General features: G+C 41.4%; 1 protein-coding gene across 1 annotated transcript in view; it reads right to left on the reverse strand.

Annotated features, from left to right (window-relative positions):
• CHD2 (chromodomain helicase DNA binding protein 2) overlaps positions 1-17,230 on the reverse strand; it is a 115,772-nt gene that overhangs the window by 68,487 nt on the left and 30,055 nt on the right. Inside the window, exons 6-14 of the mRNA XM_044231841.1 lie at positions 12,066-12,173; positions 9,943-10,083; positions 8,590-8,723; positions 6,474-6,699; positions 4,887-4,987; positions 3,757-3,801; positions 3,408-3,586; positions 1,401-1,525; positions 137-353 (exon numbers count right to left, since the gene is read on the reverse strand). Of these exons, the coding sequence (XP_044087776.1) occupies positions 137-353; positions 1,401-1,525; positions 3,408-3,586; positions 3,757-3,801; positions 4,887-4,987; positions 6,474-6,699; positions 8,590-8,723; positions 9,943-10,083; positions 12,066-12,173 (1,276 nt within the window). The remainder of the gene's footprint in view (positions 1-136; positions 354-1,400; positions 1,526-3,407; positions 3,587-3,756; positions 3,802-4,886; positions 4,988-6,473; positions 6,700-8,589; positions 8,724-9,942; positions 10,084-12,065; positions 12,174-17,230) is intronic.

The following is a 17,230-nucleotide window of genomic DNA, read 5'->3' on the forward strand; positions in this document are numbered from 1 at the left end:
GATACATAAATCTCCCAACATTGGGGGCATGGCAGTGTCAGAATCATAATGTTACTAAAGACTATAACGGCTTTAGGTCAATTTCCAAAATACATTTATAACACAGATTCTATCCCAATTCTTTTTGTTTACACACCGTATTTCTGCTCATCAGGTCACCTATGTAAACCACTACGTTAATCTCTGGTGCCCAGATTTCAAACTCCCTCTGCCATGAGGTGAGGGTGGATAAAGGGACGACTATAAGAAAGGGGCCATACAGCTGGTGTTGGTGGAACAGGTAGGAGAGGAATGATATGGTCTGGATGGTCTTTCCTAGGCCCATTTCATCAGCAAGGATTACACTGTTACTTCTGCAGAAAGAGAAAAATAAAAACAAAACAAAATCATTAGTTCACACATACACATACACACACACACACACACACACACACACACACACACACACGAAGAACAAGGACATCAAAGCCTCAGAATTCACCAAGCAAGGCACTGGTCCCAAGCCCCAACCAAATTTCCTCTCCTGCATGAAAAGAAAGTAGAAGCTATAAAATAGCAAAATAACAAGTGATCTGAGTATGACCCATCTTTGGGTTTCCATCAGAGCCTATTCAGACTATAATCTTTACACTGCACTTCGGTCTTTCTTTTACATCTACCCCTCATAACAGAGGAGGCAGGTTTTATTATACTGAGGTGTCCAAGAACATGACCTTGGGCTCCACCATTACAGAAAGCAGAGGAAAACCGGCTATCATGTGCTTCTTCCCAAAACACCCACCCACTGCACTCTGCAGGCCACTGGGTTGTTTGATGCGATGCACACTACTCCCTAGGCCTATGTGCTGCAGGGGCTATGGCTTGTTTTAAATACAGAACAGTCTATACCAGAGGCAGGCTAAGGTTAGATGTCTGAATCCACCCTACACCTACCAGATGAGAGTATCTGGGAAAGGGCGCAGGGATCTGAACTTTTAAACAGACACTTCTGGATATTCTAATGCAGTGTATTCCTTTGATCACACTTTGAGAAACACTGTTCTAGGGAACAGTCTGGATTTCAACTGGACACTAACAGGAGAGGATTGTCCAGATGGAAGAAAAACACTCAAAGAAATGGCCAGAGTAGGAAAGTATGTTGGGAAATAAAAAACAGTCCGTTTGGCATGGAATCAGGAACAGATGTACGGCAAAAGGCAATCTACCCTCAGATAACTAATTAACCAAGTACTCTTTACTTAAGATTAAAATGATATTACACACATGTATAAACTCCTAGAAGAGCCTTCTCTCACATACTTTTTCTGTTTCTGTAATACACAACAGAAAAAAATAATTATTTGCACTTAACAATAAAGAAGCCAGAAACCGTAAAGAAAATTTCATATTTTTCTACCTACTTGCACCAGGAATGAGCAAGCCAGTTGAGGCCTTCTAGCTGATAATCACGGAGCTCCAGATTCTCCCCTCCTAAATATGCCGGTTGTTTCTTTAAAGCCACAAATCGTGGTCTCTGCTTCAAGGCCTGAAAAACCAAAATTAAAGCCCCGGTCTGAAGAAGACTTTCTCGCTGTTCCTGTGTTAAAATGCTAGCCGTGACTTGTGCACTCTGAACCACAGCGCAAGTTTAAATCCCAGAGCTGCGTCACAAACCCCACACCGCCCAGCCCACCACCTTTCACTGTGGCCTGTATTCCCAAAGCCTGAAGCATCCCAAATAGTTCTTGGTTGGCTGCTCCTGGTCCTGCAGTCATCAGTCTGCGAACATTACCCAGCACTTGTTCTAGAACATGTCTATCTTCCAGCAGGCAGTGAGTGCCATGCAATCATCTTCATGTTATCTCGTTTACACTGTACAACACCTCTGGGAAAGTCTGCACACACCAAACCCAGCAGAACTTTACCGTGATAGCATTTGCAAATTCTGAAACGCAGCCCCCCTCTAGCTGGGACCCCCAGGTATGTGAGTTTGGTTTTCTTAAGGAAAGGGTGTGAAGGATGGAGTGGTCTATCTAGTAGGGCCATGTCTCTATGGTCTGACGAAATACGGATTCCACGGCTAAATCCATTTGGGAAACAATGTAATAAAAGTTACATAAATTTCATTACTTGTGACTTTTCCAAGTCTAAAATGCTTGTGCATTTTGTGAATTTACAGGGAAAATTCATTTAGTTCGTTGGCCACAAAGTCTTTTTTCAGGGACTATTTCCCTTGAAGATTAGGGTTCTGTGGAATTAGCACCCTACTATGTGAAGTATCACCCTAAGATCTGTTTGATAAGGTGGTCACGGATCATCTCGGCTCTCCTCTGAGCAGCCCACAGTACACAAGTCTGACTCCGCACTCAGCCACCAGCCACCGCATCCGCTTCTGCCAAGTCTCCCCATCGTGCCGCTGCCATCTGATCTTTCCGTCCCTCTACGACTTCCCTTGTCCTCAGCTGTTCTTTCCTCAGGGACTTGTATGGCATCTTCCTGGCTGGACACTCTGGCTTTTGAAGTATCGCCTCCCAGAGTCTCCTGCACACTGCTGAGAGCTGGGGCTAAATACGGCTTCTATCCTGCTGCTCTTCTCATATCAGAACCCACAGGGTAAAGCCCAAAATACCCTTCCCAGTATTCAAGGTGCCTATTCAAGTACCTTCAAGGAACTCGGACCCAAATGCACTTGCTGACGTCACTTTCCTCTCTTCCCAAAGAACAGCCTTCTCCTGCATCCTTCGTGGGAGGGCAATAAACCAGGCCCCCCTTTGTCTACCAGGCATTAACCCCTTCTCCAAGGACCCACAACCTCCACTTTAACTCTTTCAAATTCTTTCAAACCTCCTCAAGCACTACCGGAGCCCAGTGACTTCTCTCTGTGCTTCTTGGACCAGAAATTCTTTACTAAACTCACTGCCCCCTCGATCATATACAGAGGCTTGGTGCCATGAACTGGATGTCAACTCCTCAGAGACAGAGCCACGCCTTACGCAGACTTGTGTTACCGAGGCTCACTACTTTACATGGGCAGTGGATTCCGGCGAAGGGGAAGGATCTGAACAATCAATCTAGCAACTGAAAAAGCCTATATATTTGGGCTCTAACGGAGAATTCAGAGCCTCTCCCCCTTCCTGTCACTTCTCTTTAAAGGACTTAAATTCTTTCAAATATTCTGCCCATTGTCCCCAATCAGACATACCCAGGTCTGTGAATTTTAAGAATCAAGAGATCAGCAGAGCCATCCCGCAACCCAAGCTCTCCCTTTGTTTTAATATTTAACTTTGATGTCCAGGTTAATTCATCTTCTTTCACTTCAAAATGGGAATTATCATTTACTTTTGTAGTATTTTTCTCTTCCCAATATCTATGTGACCAACCCTATCAATACCTCTTTCCCCTGGAAAAACAAAAGCCAGCAATCACACCTTGCATTCTCTTGTCGGGATGGTTTTCGAGTTGTTCCGACTATGGAAGCTGTCAATGCAGCTCTGGAACTTCTTGCCAATCAAGGCTTCATCTTCCCAGCTACACTCTGAATAGGGCAATCCCATCCATTTGCATAGATATTCAGGTTCATTTGAAGGTGCCGGCTTCCGACTATGAGCTATTTTATATATAAAAAAGTGTAGGTTAGCATCTGTCATTAAAGGAAGGGGAGTGACAATTCTGTTTTACATGTAACCATTGAATCGCCACATGGAAAAACAGCGAATACTCTGCAAAACACGAACTGCTCTTAAATGCTAACATTTATTAACCAGAGCTTTTGCTTACCTGGAAAATCTGTCTGACCCAGTGTAGATTTGCTTGTCTTCACAGCTAAACAAATGGAAAATAAAATAGAAAAATTACCACTATAACCAAGAAAAGAGTGACACTTTAGGGCCTACAAGTAAGAATACAAATATATTCTACAATGTTGTATCACAAAAGAAAAGAAGGAAGGAAGGAAGGGAGAAGGCAGGGGAGGGAGAGAGGGAGGCAGGTAAGAGGAAGGGGGGTGGAGGGCAGAGGGAGAAGGGAAAACAGTCCTGTGCTCACAGCCCCGTGGATCTATTACCCCATTCCTCTGCTTCCTCTTTACAACAAAACTCCCCAGAAGACTTGCTCCTACTCACTGTCCGCCTCACTGTCTCTTGAAGCCACCCCAATCAGGCCTGTATTCCCACCACTCCACGGATCCAATTCACTAGCACCACACGGGGGCCAAACTCAAGGATCATGCCGTGGTCCTCACCACATTCGGCTAGCAGCGTTTCCTCCTTCCCAAGCCCCATGTATCACTTGGCATCCAGGAGATAATCCCTCAGCCACTGTCCAATCTCACTGACTCCTGTTTGTCTCCTGTGGCTTCTTCCTGACTTCCAGAACATGGAATGTTCTCAGACTTCCTATTCTCACTATGTATACTATTTCTGATAATCTCAGTATATCTTAGGCTTTAAATACTATCTATGCAGTGATAAATTCCCAAATTTAAATCTCCAGCACAGACTAAGAGATCTCAACTCCAGGCTCACATATGCTACAGCCTTCACAATACTTCCCACTCAGACAACTAAGAAGTATAGCAAACTCAGAAATACCAAACCAAGTTCTTGATTTCCATTCCAAAAATCGGCTCTTCCAGGTCTTAACCTTTCATTTCAGTAAATAGTACCTGTATTCTCCTATTTGCTTGCGTCAAAAATCATGGCATCCTACTTGACATCTTTTTCTCTCATCCCCCACATCCAAATATACCAGCCAATCTCGTTAACTTTTCCTTCAAAATAAATCTAGGTATCTATCTACTGTCAAAAAGTAAACCCACAAAATGCATTTTTTAATTTACATTACCCCAAAACCAAAAGCCATTATTCGTGGAGCTCAAACACTGCGGAAACAAGTGTCCATGTGCTCACCAATTACTCTTTCAACTATCTGATACTGTTTGTTCAACTCTGAGGCCAGCTCTTGTTGGCAGTTAAAATATTCCACATCTTCAGGAGAGACTTTTCCTAACCTAGACAGAAGACAGAAAAAATACATCCCAGTTAGATTTGGGAGACCTAAAAAAATAAATAAATTTTTAAAATTAAAAAAAAAAAAAAAAAAAGATTTGGGAGACCTATACACATCTCTCAAAGTCAAAAAGAGGAAAAGAAACTGAGTCTCTACTTCCATCTGTCCTTTAGCAATTCCTTTACTAGTTATTAGGCCAGATATTTCATAAAAAACGTACTTTTAGAAAACCTTAGACTCCGGAGCGCTTAGGTGATTCAGTTGGTTAAGCATCTGCCCTTGGCTCGAGTCATGATCCCAGGGTCCTGGGATCAAGCCCCACATCAGGCTCCCTGCTCGGCGAGGACCTGCTTCTTTCCCTCTCCCTCTGCCTGTCACTCTGCCTACTTGTGCTCTCTGTCAAATAAATAAATCTTTAAAAAAAAGGAAAACCTCACACTCATAGGACACACCAGCTGTTCTTTCTAAAAATAACTTTGTGTGACAAATTCATATATCTAAACAGAATAGGAAATAAAACTGTTCTCCAGATTCAAAAGGAAATGTGCCTGTTTTTCATGTAGAATGATTTGATGTAGCTTTTATGGAAAACTAGTTATTCCTGGCACCAAAATTCTATAGAAGGATGACAGGAGCAACCTGAAATGAAATACTACTGTACTTCTGAGGATTTTAAATTTCTAACCACTTTACAACCAACCCCATCTTTAGGACCCTCAAAGGAAAAATAAGGGATTTACTGAAGAAACATCTTGTGCACAGCAGTAAAAGGGAAACTAGAACCCATCTGGCCCTATTTATAACACAAAATAACCTGACCCCATTACACTGACAGGTCTGTCTTCAGGGTTCAACCTGATGATTAGTTGAGGTTTGTGGCTGCTACTGCCCCCACCTATTTCTCATATGCAACTCGGCCACCTTCAAAGTTGTAAGAAAACTAACAACACAACAGTCTACCACCGCTTCAGAAGTTATGTGTTTCTGTCTCACCATTTCTGCAAACTGTATAAAACTAAGAACAGTATTAAGTGCACCAGAACCCAGACAGTTCTAGAATATGAGCTCCTGACATGTAAGCTACCCCAGAAAACAGGGAGTAACAAGATATTTAGGAGCTCCGGCTGCCAGAGTTCCAATCCTGGGTCCCCCTAGAAAGCTGTGCTGTGCCTCACTCTTTCTACCTATAAAATGTGTTACGTACAACAGAGAGAATCTCATGGGCTTATTTTGAGGATTAAAAATACTGTGTGCGCAAAATGCTCCATAAACTACTTGTTATTAATTAAACTCTACAAACTTGGTGGCCATATAGGAAGTACAGAGTATCTTCAGGTCACAATTTTATAAACTGGAATTACAGCTGGCTCAGTGCTCAGACAATCAAGACAAAATTCAAGTTCCTAGACAGCTGTGTGTTCCACGCATTACTGAAAAACCTTCCCTTCCCTCAACGCTGCAAATATACCACCGCTTCAAAAATGTACCATTGCTTGATTTCATCCTCTTTCTTCTTGAAGTTCTCTAATTTTTTTAGGCCCTTCACTTTCTGCTGCTGTAAGGATTCTTCGCTCTCCCATGTGCTGTGGATGTAAGACCAACCCTTCCACTTGATGAGGTACTGGACTTCGCCTTCATCCTTTTCAGTGTCAAAGTCACCACTAGGGTCTCCATTAGCTTCGATCGCATATACAGTAGTAGAAGCTCCAGTGGCTACAAAAGGATTTGGGTAAACTTTAAAAAGTGCATTAAACCAGACATTGAAAGCTTCTCAAGCGCATATCTTTTTTTGGATGAAAAACCAAAGTCCTCTGACTTAAAAACATGCAGAAATTCACAAACAATACAGGATGGACAAGATCTGTTATTTCAAGTATTTTCAAAGTCCAAACCTAATTTCTAGACTTTAAAGTATTTTCCAGGGGTGCCTGGGTGGCTCAGTGGGTTAAGCCTCTGCCTTCGGCTCAGGTCTTAATCTCAGGATCCTGGGATCGAGCCCCGCATCGGGCTCTCTGCTCAGCAGGGAGCCCGCTTCCCCCCTTCTCTCTCTGCCTGCCTCTCTGTGTGCTTGGTGATCTCTGTCAAATAAATAAAAAATCTTAAAAAAAATAATAATAATAAAAGTATTTTCCAGAATTTGCTGGTGAAGTTAAAGAAATCCTTTTTTCCAAACACAATTAAAATGGAAGAGAAGCATCCTTTTGGTTTGGTCCCTCCTGACTCATAAAACAAGTCTATCTCCCCAGAAATACTAAGAAAATAAAAATTCCCACCACCAACCAATGCCAATTACCAACCCATCCAAAGTTCTCTGTTTACTCTCTTAACCTCAACTAAGGTTGGATGAAAAAAAAAAAAAAGATAGAGAAAAAAGAATCAGGCAATAATTTGATATTTTCTATATGGAAGGTTACCTCAAAGAAACTGAGTTAGGCGATACCTCAAATTAGATATAAAAAAAAATCTTTGCTATCATCCACAAATGTATTTAGCCAGTTTGATACATTTCACAAGGAGAGTCAGAAACACCGAATTAAAGGTATATTTGTTTAATGTTTGTAAGCAAGAATCTCTGCTATATTACTGCTTTTTAAGAGATTAACACATCTTTACCATCTTAATTTTTAAGTCTCAAAGGCATATTGCACATATCCCTATATCCTCAACAATGAACCATGAGACTGGCTCAAAAAAACTCCCACAGTTCATGCAAACTGCACTACTAGGTATTTACCCAAAGGATACAAAAACACTGATTCGAAGAGTCCTAAGCACCCCAGTGTTTATAGCAGCACTATCAGCAACAGCCGAATTATGGAAGGAGTCCGAACATCCACTGATAAATGAGTGGATAAAGAAAATGGAGTATTACTCAGCCATAAAAAAGAATGGTATCTTGCTGTTTGCAACACCAGAAATGGAACTAGAGAGTATTATGCTCAGTAAAATAAGTCAGAGACAAATACCATGTAACTCCACTCATGTGGAGTTCAAGAAATAAAACAGGTAAACATGGAGGAAAACAGAGATGCAAACCAGAAAACAGATTCTTAATTGTAGAGAACAAGTTGATGGTTATTAGAATGGAGGCAGGGTGGGCAGGGATGGGTAGAAACAGGTGATGGTGACTAAGGAATGCACTTGTGATGTGCACCAGGTAATGTGTAGAAGTGCTGAATTTTCTAAAACTAATATTACACTGTATGTTAACGAATTGAAATTTAAATAAAAACTTGAAAAAGCAAAAAAAAAAAAAAAAGGAAAGAAAGAAAGAAAAACTTCCACTCTTCACAACAAATATGAGCACGGACTGAAATTCAGAGCTGAAATACAGAAGATTCGGGCCTCACTGAGCACATATAGGAAGTAATTTGGGGACACCTGGGTGGCTCAGTCAGTTAAGTATCTGCCTTCAGCTCAGGTCATGATCCCAGCGTCCTAGGATCGAGTCCCACTTTGGGCTCCTTTCTCAGCAGGGAGTCTGCTTCTCCCTCTGCCTGCTGCTCCCCCTCCTTGTGCACGTGCATGCTCTCTCTCTTCTCTGACAAGTAAAATCTTAAAAAAAAAAAAAAAACAAGTAATTTATTTCCCAAAGACACATACCTCCTTTCTTTCCCAGCCTTGAGTCTAAGACCTTCTCAATAGTTTCACTATTATCCTGCTGCTCATCGGCTCCTTCTCCAGTCATCTCAATGAGGTCGTCGGAGTCGGTCTCAAAGTCATCGTCTTCTTTGTAACTGCATGAGAAATAATGCTGAATAAATGAGAAACTGCCTTTTCAGACTTAAACACTACCAAATAATAGTATCATTAAAGAACCATATACCCTTTTGGATCCAACATGTTGTTTTAAGCTCAGCCACAGTTAAAGTGGACTCAAAGTTCTTTTTCATCCTATTTAGGAAGTAATGCATGTTCACCGAGAACTACAAGAAGGTTTACTCACAGTTTAAAATAAAAACAGACTACATTTGCAGTGATCTGTGTAAGCGAAATACAGGAGGACACAGCTATGCTTTCGTTTTGTGGTATGAGATCATGGCTATATAAACAAGGGAACAACTACAGATAAAATGCATAATAAATGAAAAAACCGTTACTGTTTCATTAAGCAAAAAGAAAGCTGTATCTAAGACTAAACACTTGAACCCTATATTTTATCTCCTGATGATATTTGAAGAAGATGAAATGTGCGTATTCTCAAACTGTTGAAAACTTCATTCAACATACTTCCTGGTAATATTAAGACGTAATCTCCCACCATATAGAGGCAATAAATAGTCTGGGAGTCACACAAGAGAAAAACACCCTCCTGAATGTGTAACAGCTAGAGGAGGACAAAGTGCTGAACTATACGTTCGCATACTCGGCACCTCGTCCTAGCTGTGGAGTCATTAACTGGACACGTGGCCAGGTTAGTATCTCCAGGACTTAGCTTCACCACCTTTAAGTAGACCAGAAGAAACCTGTGTATCCTCCAGAAGAAAAAGAAATGCTTTTGACTCCTATAAAATAAAACACTGATGATGTTGGCATGTATCCCTTCCTCTTTTATTTCCTGTTAGTGCTTCATACCCTATTAGTAAACTTAATAAAACTATCATACCGAGTATGTAATCTGATCCTCAGGAGAAACTAATTGAAGGAGCAATTTAGAACTGAGAATACAATCCAAACATCTTTCCTGAGAAAGGAAGGTATGAAATGAAGGCATCAATCTGAAGCAGTTTTCTTTCCAGGAACGAAGGCCTCGAATGAGCCACTCTTCCTTCCACATTCCCACCGGCCCACAGCATTCCTTCTTCAAGAACACTGACCACATCTCTGAGCACAGCCTCCGGACACGAGTCATTACTTCTGCCTATCAGATGCAAATCCTGCCCTTACCACGACCAGGTTCTAGCCGACTACACGGTCACCCTCACGCCAGTGGAAGACTTCTGGGGCACCACCCACCTAACATTTTTAGCCGCTCTGCGACGAGTCTGCCTTTTAGGAGCTTCGTCATCTTCATCATCATCGTCGGAAGAGTCCTGCCTTTTTCTCTTTCCACGCTGAGTCTTCTGCTGCTTTTTAACACGAGGTTTGGGCACTGTTCTGAAATGAGAAGAGAAAAAACAGCGAAGTCTGCACTCTATCCCTTGGTATCTGTTTCAAATCTTTATCATTTCCCAGAGCAGCAGTACACATACAAGATTAACCTGGGGAGTGTCAGCCACGAACATTCCTGGGTTCCATCTGCTGAGATTCTAACTGACTAGAAATCTGTGTTTTCAACACAAAAGTGATTCTAATGCTGAGAATCCTCAATCCCATAAAGAGAGACACAGTGGATTCCCAGGCAATGGTTCTCCACTGTTCCGCAGGACTACCGGACATGCAATCTATTGCTGATGGTACCTCTTTGGCAGGCAATTTGAAAATACCAAACTTACAAATGTTAACAATTTTACTTCTGGGAATTGCTCTTACAGATACACATAGATACAGGCTTAATAAGGTATTCACCGTAGTACTGACTGCAATAACAAAAAATTAGGAAAATGCTAAATCTTCATCAGCTGGGAATCAGTTCCTGAACAGAATACTAGGTAGCCAGCACCACCCCTCAAAAAAAAAACCACCAAAACGTTTCCATGTTTTGATAGGAAAGATTTCTAAGAGAAGGAAAGAAAAACGCAGAACAAGATATATGAAACGCTGTCTATACAGAAGGAGCAAAGGACAGAAATCACTCCACATGAATTTCTGTTACATGCACACAAAGTATATCCAGAAGACGACCTGAAAGCATGCGCCCTGCCACACACCAACTGAACAGGCGGCAGAGACAGCTCCATACGTGACTCCCAGCAACAACCAGGACAGAAAGCCACAGCCTGGGCACTCGGAAGGAAATCCCCAAATACGCTACCCATGATAAAAAGGCAAAAGGAGAAAGGGGGAGATGGAAACCCACAATCCTGCCCGTCTCTCTTTTATCTTCCATAACCAATGCCACACAGACCAATGATCAGGGTCAGTAAATGACAGGTAAACTCTAGAAGAGAAAGCTGAGGTGGCACTTAAACCTGGACAAAAAGACACCAAACTCAGATGTGAATTTCCCTGCTGGGGTGGGCCCAGGCAGCTGTAGAATGTCCTAAGTAGGAGGTAGGCAAATGTTTTGCAGCAAATGAACAGAGCATAAATATTTTTAGCTTTCCCAGACAAGAAGCAAAACTGAGGCCACTACCCAGGCACTGATATAATGAGGGAAAATGAATTTTCACATAATATTTACTGACAACACTCAGAATAATCATCACTCAGTACACTTTGTGATACACATCTAATGAGAAGAACAGAATTCTTTATGAAAGGATAACATTTCATTTAACTGAGGTTCAAACTTAGTGTTCCCTACTATCAGACTATAAATGTTTATCTATAAAAGCTACACTTGGCCGTACAGAAACAGGTGGTGAGTGGGATCTGGCCCAAAGGCAAAAGCTTGTCAACCCCATCCTAAGCATTACTATGAGGTAAATTTCCCTGCAATCTCTGTCTCCCGCCTTCCTTTCTTCAATACTAGTACCTCTGCTGCCAGACATCTGAACAAAAATTACCAAAGTTTCCTACCACCTCAGACTTCCTTCTCTGCACAATCACGTTCTCTGCTCGTGATAGATTCTAAGAACAAGGTAATAAGCAGTGAAGCATGTTTTCAACCAGCCAGTGTTTTAAACTCGGGAATTACTTCTCCCAAAAAGAGCCTACACACTACTCAAATACACAGGGAGGTTTTTTTAAAAGGAGAAGACAAGTCCACCCCTCCTAACTAGTATGCCATGGAGGAAGAAAAAGAAGCTTCGCTGTGTGAGACATAGTATGAAAACACCCAATCAAATGTAAGCGTCCCCATCATCTAATCACTTGCTAATGAGGTAGACTAGCAAGACGTGAACACAGACTTCCAAAGCCCAGAGTCACAACATGTTGTATCCCATCAATTAAGGCTGTCGTTCTAACACCAAATCATCCACCATCTAACAAATTAAGCGCCACCAGAAACAGAGATGTTCAAGCAAACACTGCACCTTCTGGGGACAGGTCTTCTGGCTTTCACTTTTTTTTGCTCTGGTTCACTCTCTGCACTGGTGCCTTGTTCCTGTTCATCTTCTGAGGGTTCCCGTTTCCATTTTTCTCTGTGATCAAAAGCAAAGCAAAATCATTTTTTTCTAAAAGAACTCAAGATTGTTTAATTTGAAGAATCTGACAAAAACAACTTCAATCGGATTCTCCCAAAAGGCAGCATGTGTATTTTAGGCATTATGGCTAAAAAAGGTTTATTCCAGCTCCATTTAAATTTTGGCGGTGTTCCTTCCTGGACTGTTTTTTCTCTGGTGACAAAAATAAATGAAAATGGATACTACAATAGTATTTTTTTAAACTATTCTGGCAAAAAAGAAAAAAAAAGCTATTAAATCTCTCATACTCCATTTTTATTTACTATCATTGAATGGATTGAAGCCATAATATATACTAGACTAGTTCTCAAATTTTAAGATGATCAGAACCCACCTGAAAAACTTACTAAAAGAAATATTTGGACCACAGCCATAGTTTCTTATTCAGCAAGTCTAATAAGAGGCCTAAAAACTTGAATTTTACCATATTTAAAGATGATGCTAATACTGGTTAAAGACTCATTCCAGAACTACTATACAGGATATTTTAACATGTTTAGAATATATTTGATGAAACAGTCCCTAAAATTATTTTTCACAATAAACCTACCAACTACTAAATAAATCTGTTCAGCTAAAGATGTAGTCTTTAATAATTATTTATTAGACACAGTAGGTGTTCCTTTGCTCCTTGAGATCTTAGAAGGCTTTAAAGAGCCATATCTTATAGGTCTCTCCTACCACCCCAAAGTTTTTGAGGTTTGAAGACCAAATGTGGGGCTTAGCTCATTTCTAGGGAAAAAGGAAGGAACATAAAATAGTCACTGGGCATGAAATATCCAGGGGGGGGTGGTAACCCCACAAACTCACAGGCAAGTACCTGAGGTTTTACAAAAAACAATCACCACTGTGCCTCTGGGCCCATGATTAGGAAGTAAGATTATGCTAAAGACAACTATTAGAGAATCACAAAGTCACGTCAACATTCTTCCTAAGACAATAGGTCAAAGGAATAAAGGAAGCTTATTGCAAGAAGGTGGTTATCAACAGATTCCTGAGAATCTTCCTAAAAAGCCTACGAGCCACACTAACACCTGAGTGAGTAGAGACTCTAGAAAGCATGAAAAGCCAAAAGAACACATTACTCAAGTTCCACTGGCACTGTTTGCTTCATATCCATCTCCTCTGGCATAGGTGACTGCTTCTGGGCAGGGCCACGTCTGTTCACCTTTGCACCAGACTTAGCACAAAGGCAAGCAAATGGAGGAAGACACTGCTTTGTTAAATAAAGAAATAATTACGAATGAATCCTATCAGTCTAATAGACAGATAGGGTACTTTTTGGAAGCAGACTGCTAATTCACCAAGGCCTATTAATATTGCCTAATAGCCTTCCTTCTCTCCTTTAAACAAAGACCTCCTTATGTCTAACTACACACTGGATACCCGTCTTAATCCCTTTCCCTAGAAGTACAAGAACTGTTTGCTAAGCAATCAAAGGAATAGAAGGGGATAGCCTGGAAGGGAGGAAGGAAGAGGTCTCCAGGCACCAGGAGACTGGCACATGAGGCTGTATTCTTTCTTGGACCAAGTTCAGACCAGTTCACCCCTTGGAAGGGGCTCACACAGCCAAACCAGGAAGTAGCTTGAAAGAACACAAAACTACTAAGATGTAAGGGAGAGCAGATCAGATGAGAAAGATCCACAGTCAAATATTCGTTGTAATTTCCCTAACACCACAGGAACTGAAGAGCTAAATCAGGGCAGCTAAGGAGTCCACTTCTACAACTCTGGGACTAAAATGGCAGTAACCTTAATCAGTGCTGAGGCTACAGTTTTCCAGTTAAATTACAGGTGTATAAACTTATGGACAACTAGGAAGACTGAGCATCTTCCAGTATGAGAATGTACAACAACTGAGCAAAACAACTGGCCCAAGTAAGAACAAGGTATTTGGCATTCCATGCCAAACCTCCAGCCCTCCTCCTTTCAATCATAACCCACTGAAGGCTACAGAATCAGGAAAAGACACGCTACACGTTCTGTGAGGATCTGAACAACTGAAGCCTTTTGGCCTAAATTTGTACATGAACTTGAAACTGGCCCGATTATCTTAAATTTTGTTTTAACTTTCAAGAACAGGGGGAAAAGTAAGTTAGGATCAGTGACACTAATCCTCTGAATAAAGAGGAGGTGAGAAGAGGATCAAAAAGATTACTTCCCAATCCTGCAGATGTCAAGGGCTCTCTTAGATCACCGGTTTCTTATACATAATGCAAATTTTAGGATGATGACTCCCTGACTAAGCCATACGTTACAAGTCAGGCTACAACTGGGAGTTGTCTAAAAAATAAGATTGTGATTGGGATGCCTGGGAGGCTCAGTCAGTTAGGCATCTGCCTCCCGCTCAGGTTGTGATCCAGGGTCCTGGGATTGAGTCCTGCATTGGACTCCTAGCTGAGCAGGGAGTCTGCTTCTCCTACTCCCTCTGCCTGCCACTGCCCTGCCTGTGCGCTCTCTCTGATAAATAAATAAAATCTTTAAAAAATAAAAATAAAATACAAGATTATGATTAATAAAATTTTCACATGTCAAAGGAGACTTGAATTGCCAAATCGAGCTCTAAGAGGGCATCAGCAGGATTTCCTAAGAAGGAACCAATCAAATTTTTACCAAAATCTTGGGATCTGGGGAGAAAAATACTAAGATTTGGCCACTGAGGCTCTAAGGCAATGTAAATAGACAAGAAAAAGTCAAAATGCAAGCTAAGTAGGTATAGTTTTGTTCCTTTATTGGAAAAAGGTGTTGGGCAGAACGCAGATCCTAAGACATAAATCAAACCTGAACAGCTGTGAAGGCAGGAATGCACAAAATACCTTCATAAATAAAACAGGCCTAAACTGTGGCCAAGAGTCCTACTAATTATCACTAAAAGCCCAAAGAAGGAGGTTCCTCTCTCTTCTACTTTTAGAAGGCAGAACAGGAAAAGAAGAAAAGAGCGGCTTAAACTTCATTTATTTTCACTGCATTTTCCCAGAAGAAAGGCCTTTCAGGAAGACGTTCCATTGAAAAAGGAAAATCTGGGGCTAACAGATTCTCCTCCACTGGGTCATGAGTTTGTGACAGAGTTCCAACTCAAAGCACTGGTGGGGGGGCGGGGGAAACTATGATCCCAAGAGAAAAACTTCAAGTGACTTACAGTGAACACATTTTTTTTTTAAAACTATAGTTGGGAGAAAGGGTTCTGGAACCATTCCAGAGTGGTTTGAAGCACTGGTGGGACGATGAGTCAGCAAAAATCCTATACAACTTTTCACAGATCTGGACAACAGTAATAAGTATGGCATGGATAACAGTTCAGTGATTAAAACAGAAGTGGGTTAAATAAATGAAAAATTTTATTGGTTAATATGACTAGGTCAGGGGTTACAACTGAAATACCCGTGAGGCCAGGCAAGGTCTGTAAACAGGGTCAAATGGAGAACTCCCAGGCCATCAGGTTATAGAGACCACTGTTACAGGGGCCAGCACGGACAGATTTTTCTAAGAAGCTAGAAATCTGGACTCTTAAGCACCATTTCTCAAATTTTTAACATTGCCAATTAACTTGAAAAACGTTTTCAATATTGTATAGGAACATTACACTGTGTAACTTCTGAATTTTTAAAATGCTAATTCACATTAGGACTCTGCGGAGTTAGTCCCTGTGAGACTCTATTCTTTAAAAATGCCAAAGTCATGAAAGCAGAGTAGTGTGAAAGCACTGTGCAGTGCTGTGAAGAAACCTGACCACTTACAGAAAATATCTAACCCTAGATGGGACCCTGCAGTGGAGGCAGGAAATGTTTTAAGACATTACTGGGTCAGTTAACAAAATGGGAATATGAATTAGACTAAAGTATTTTAGCAATGTTAAATCTATTTACATTAAAACTACCCTGTACTTAGGAAAGAGAACAGTCTTCTCCTTAGGAAATCCAGATTTCAGTATTAAGGGGTAAAAGGCCATGCAGCCCCTGAGGAGACGGGCTGTCACTCCTAGTTTTAAGTGGTTCAGAAAAAATATTACGTGCATGCATATATAAATATATAAAAGAAAGTACCCCCAGCAATAAAGCAAATGGGGCAAAAGTAGTAACCAATAGCAAATCTGGGTAAAGTACACAGGCATTCCTTACACTATTTTTGTTCTTAGAGCTTTTTTAAAGTTTGAATTCAAAAAACAAAGTTAATAAAAATAGCTCCTTTACAAGAACTTCAAAATCTGTGGTACACTCTGCAGGGTTTCACAAAAGCATTTCCCTGTGCTAATACTTCAAAATTTCCACTCTCTTTGAGTCAATTCTGAAATCTATGTGCCCCCACACTAGGTTCTACTAGGCTTGCTCAGATCACAGAGGGCCCCCTTTAGTGCTGTTCCTTCCAACTTCAGTTACTGTGGCACCTCCTCCAAGTAATCCTACTCATTAACTGACTCAGGAGAAAAGCTCCTCATAAGCCCCAGTACTCACCAGCTGCACAGTGAATGGCAGGAAGTGAGGCTAGCCCAGTGCCCCCACACAAACAAGCATGAAGGGAACTCCCACAGCTCTTACAGGTTCCTAAGGAAGAACCTGAGGCCGGGAAGCAGCCTTACAGAAGATACAGGCCCCTGAAAGGAAACTAAGAGGTTCTACTCAGGAGAAGGAAGGCCACTGAGGGCTGTCAACTTTAGAGAACTCTTAGGATGACTGGAGGAAAGTAAGTACAGGGGCCAGTGGGCTTCTGCACACACAGAGAAGGCCCTTAAAATAGGTTATGGAGGTTTTCAAGCACAGCACCATGGAGGTATCAGTCAAGAGACCAGCAGAACATAGCCAGATGGTGGAATAAAGACCACGTGCATGGACTTCCAAAGGCTCCCAAAGGCCATTAGATCAGAACAGCTTCCCAAGCAGGCCATGGGACTGGAGTAGAACAAAAGCCTTTTAAGATGCCAAGAAGTACAGGCCTGCCTACAGTTTCTCCTCCAACTCTAATTAAATATTTAAAACACAAATGAAAATTGGATGTGCTCTGGGGAGGACAATACTAAA

The sequence above is a fragment of the Neovison vison genome, chromosome 13, assembly GCF_020171115.1.
Source record: "Neovison vison isolate M4711 chromosome 13, ASM_NN_V1, whole genome shotgun sequence".
NCBI lineage: Eukaryota > Metazoa > Chordata > Mammalia > Carnivora > Mustelidae > Neogale > Neogale vison.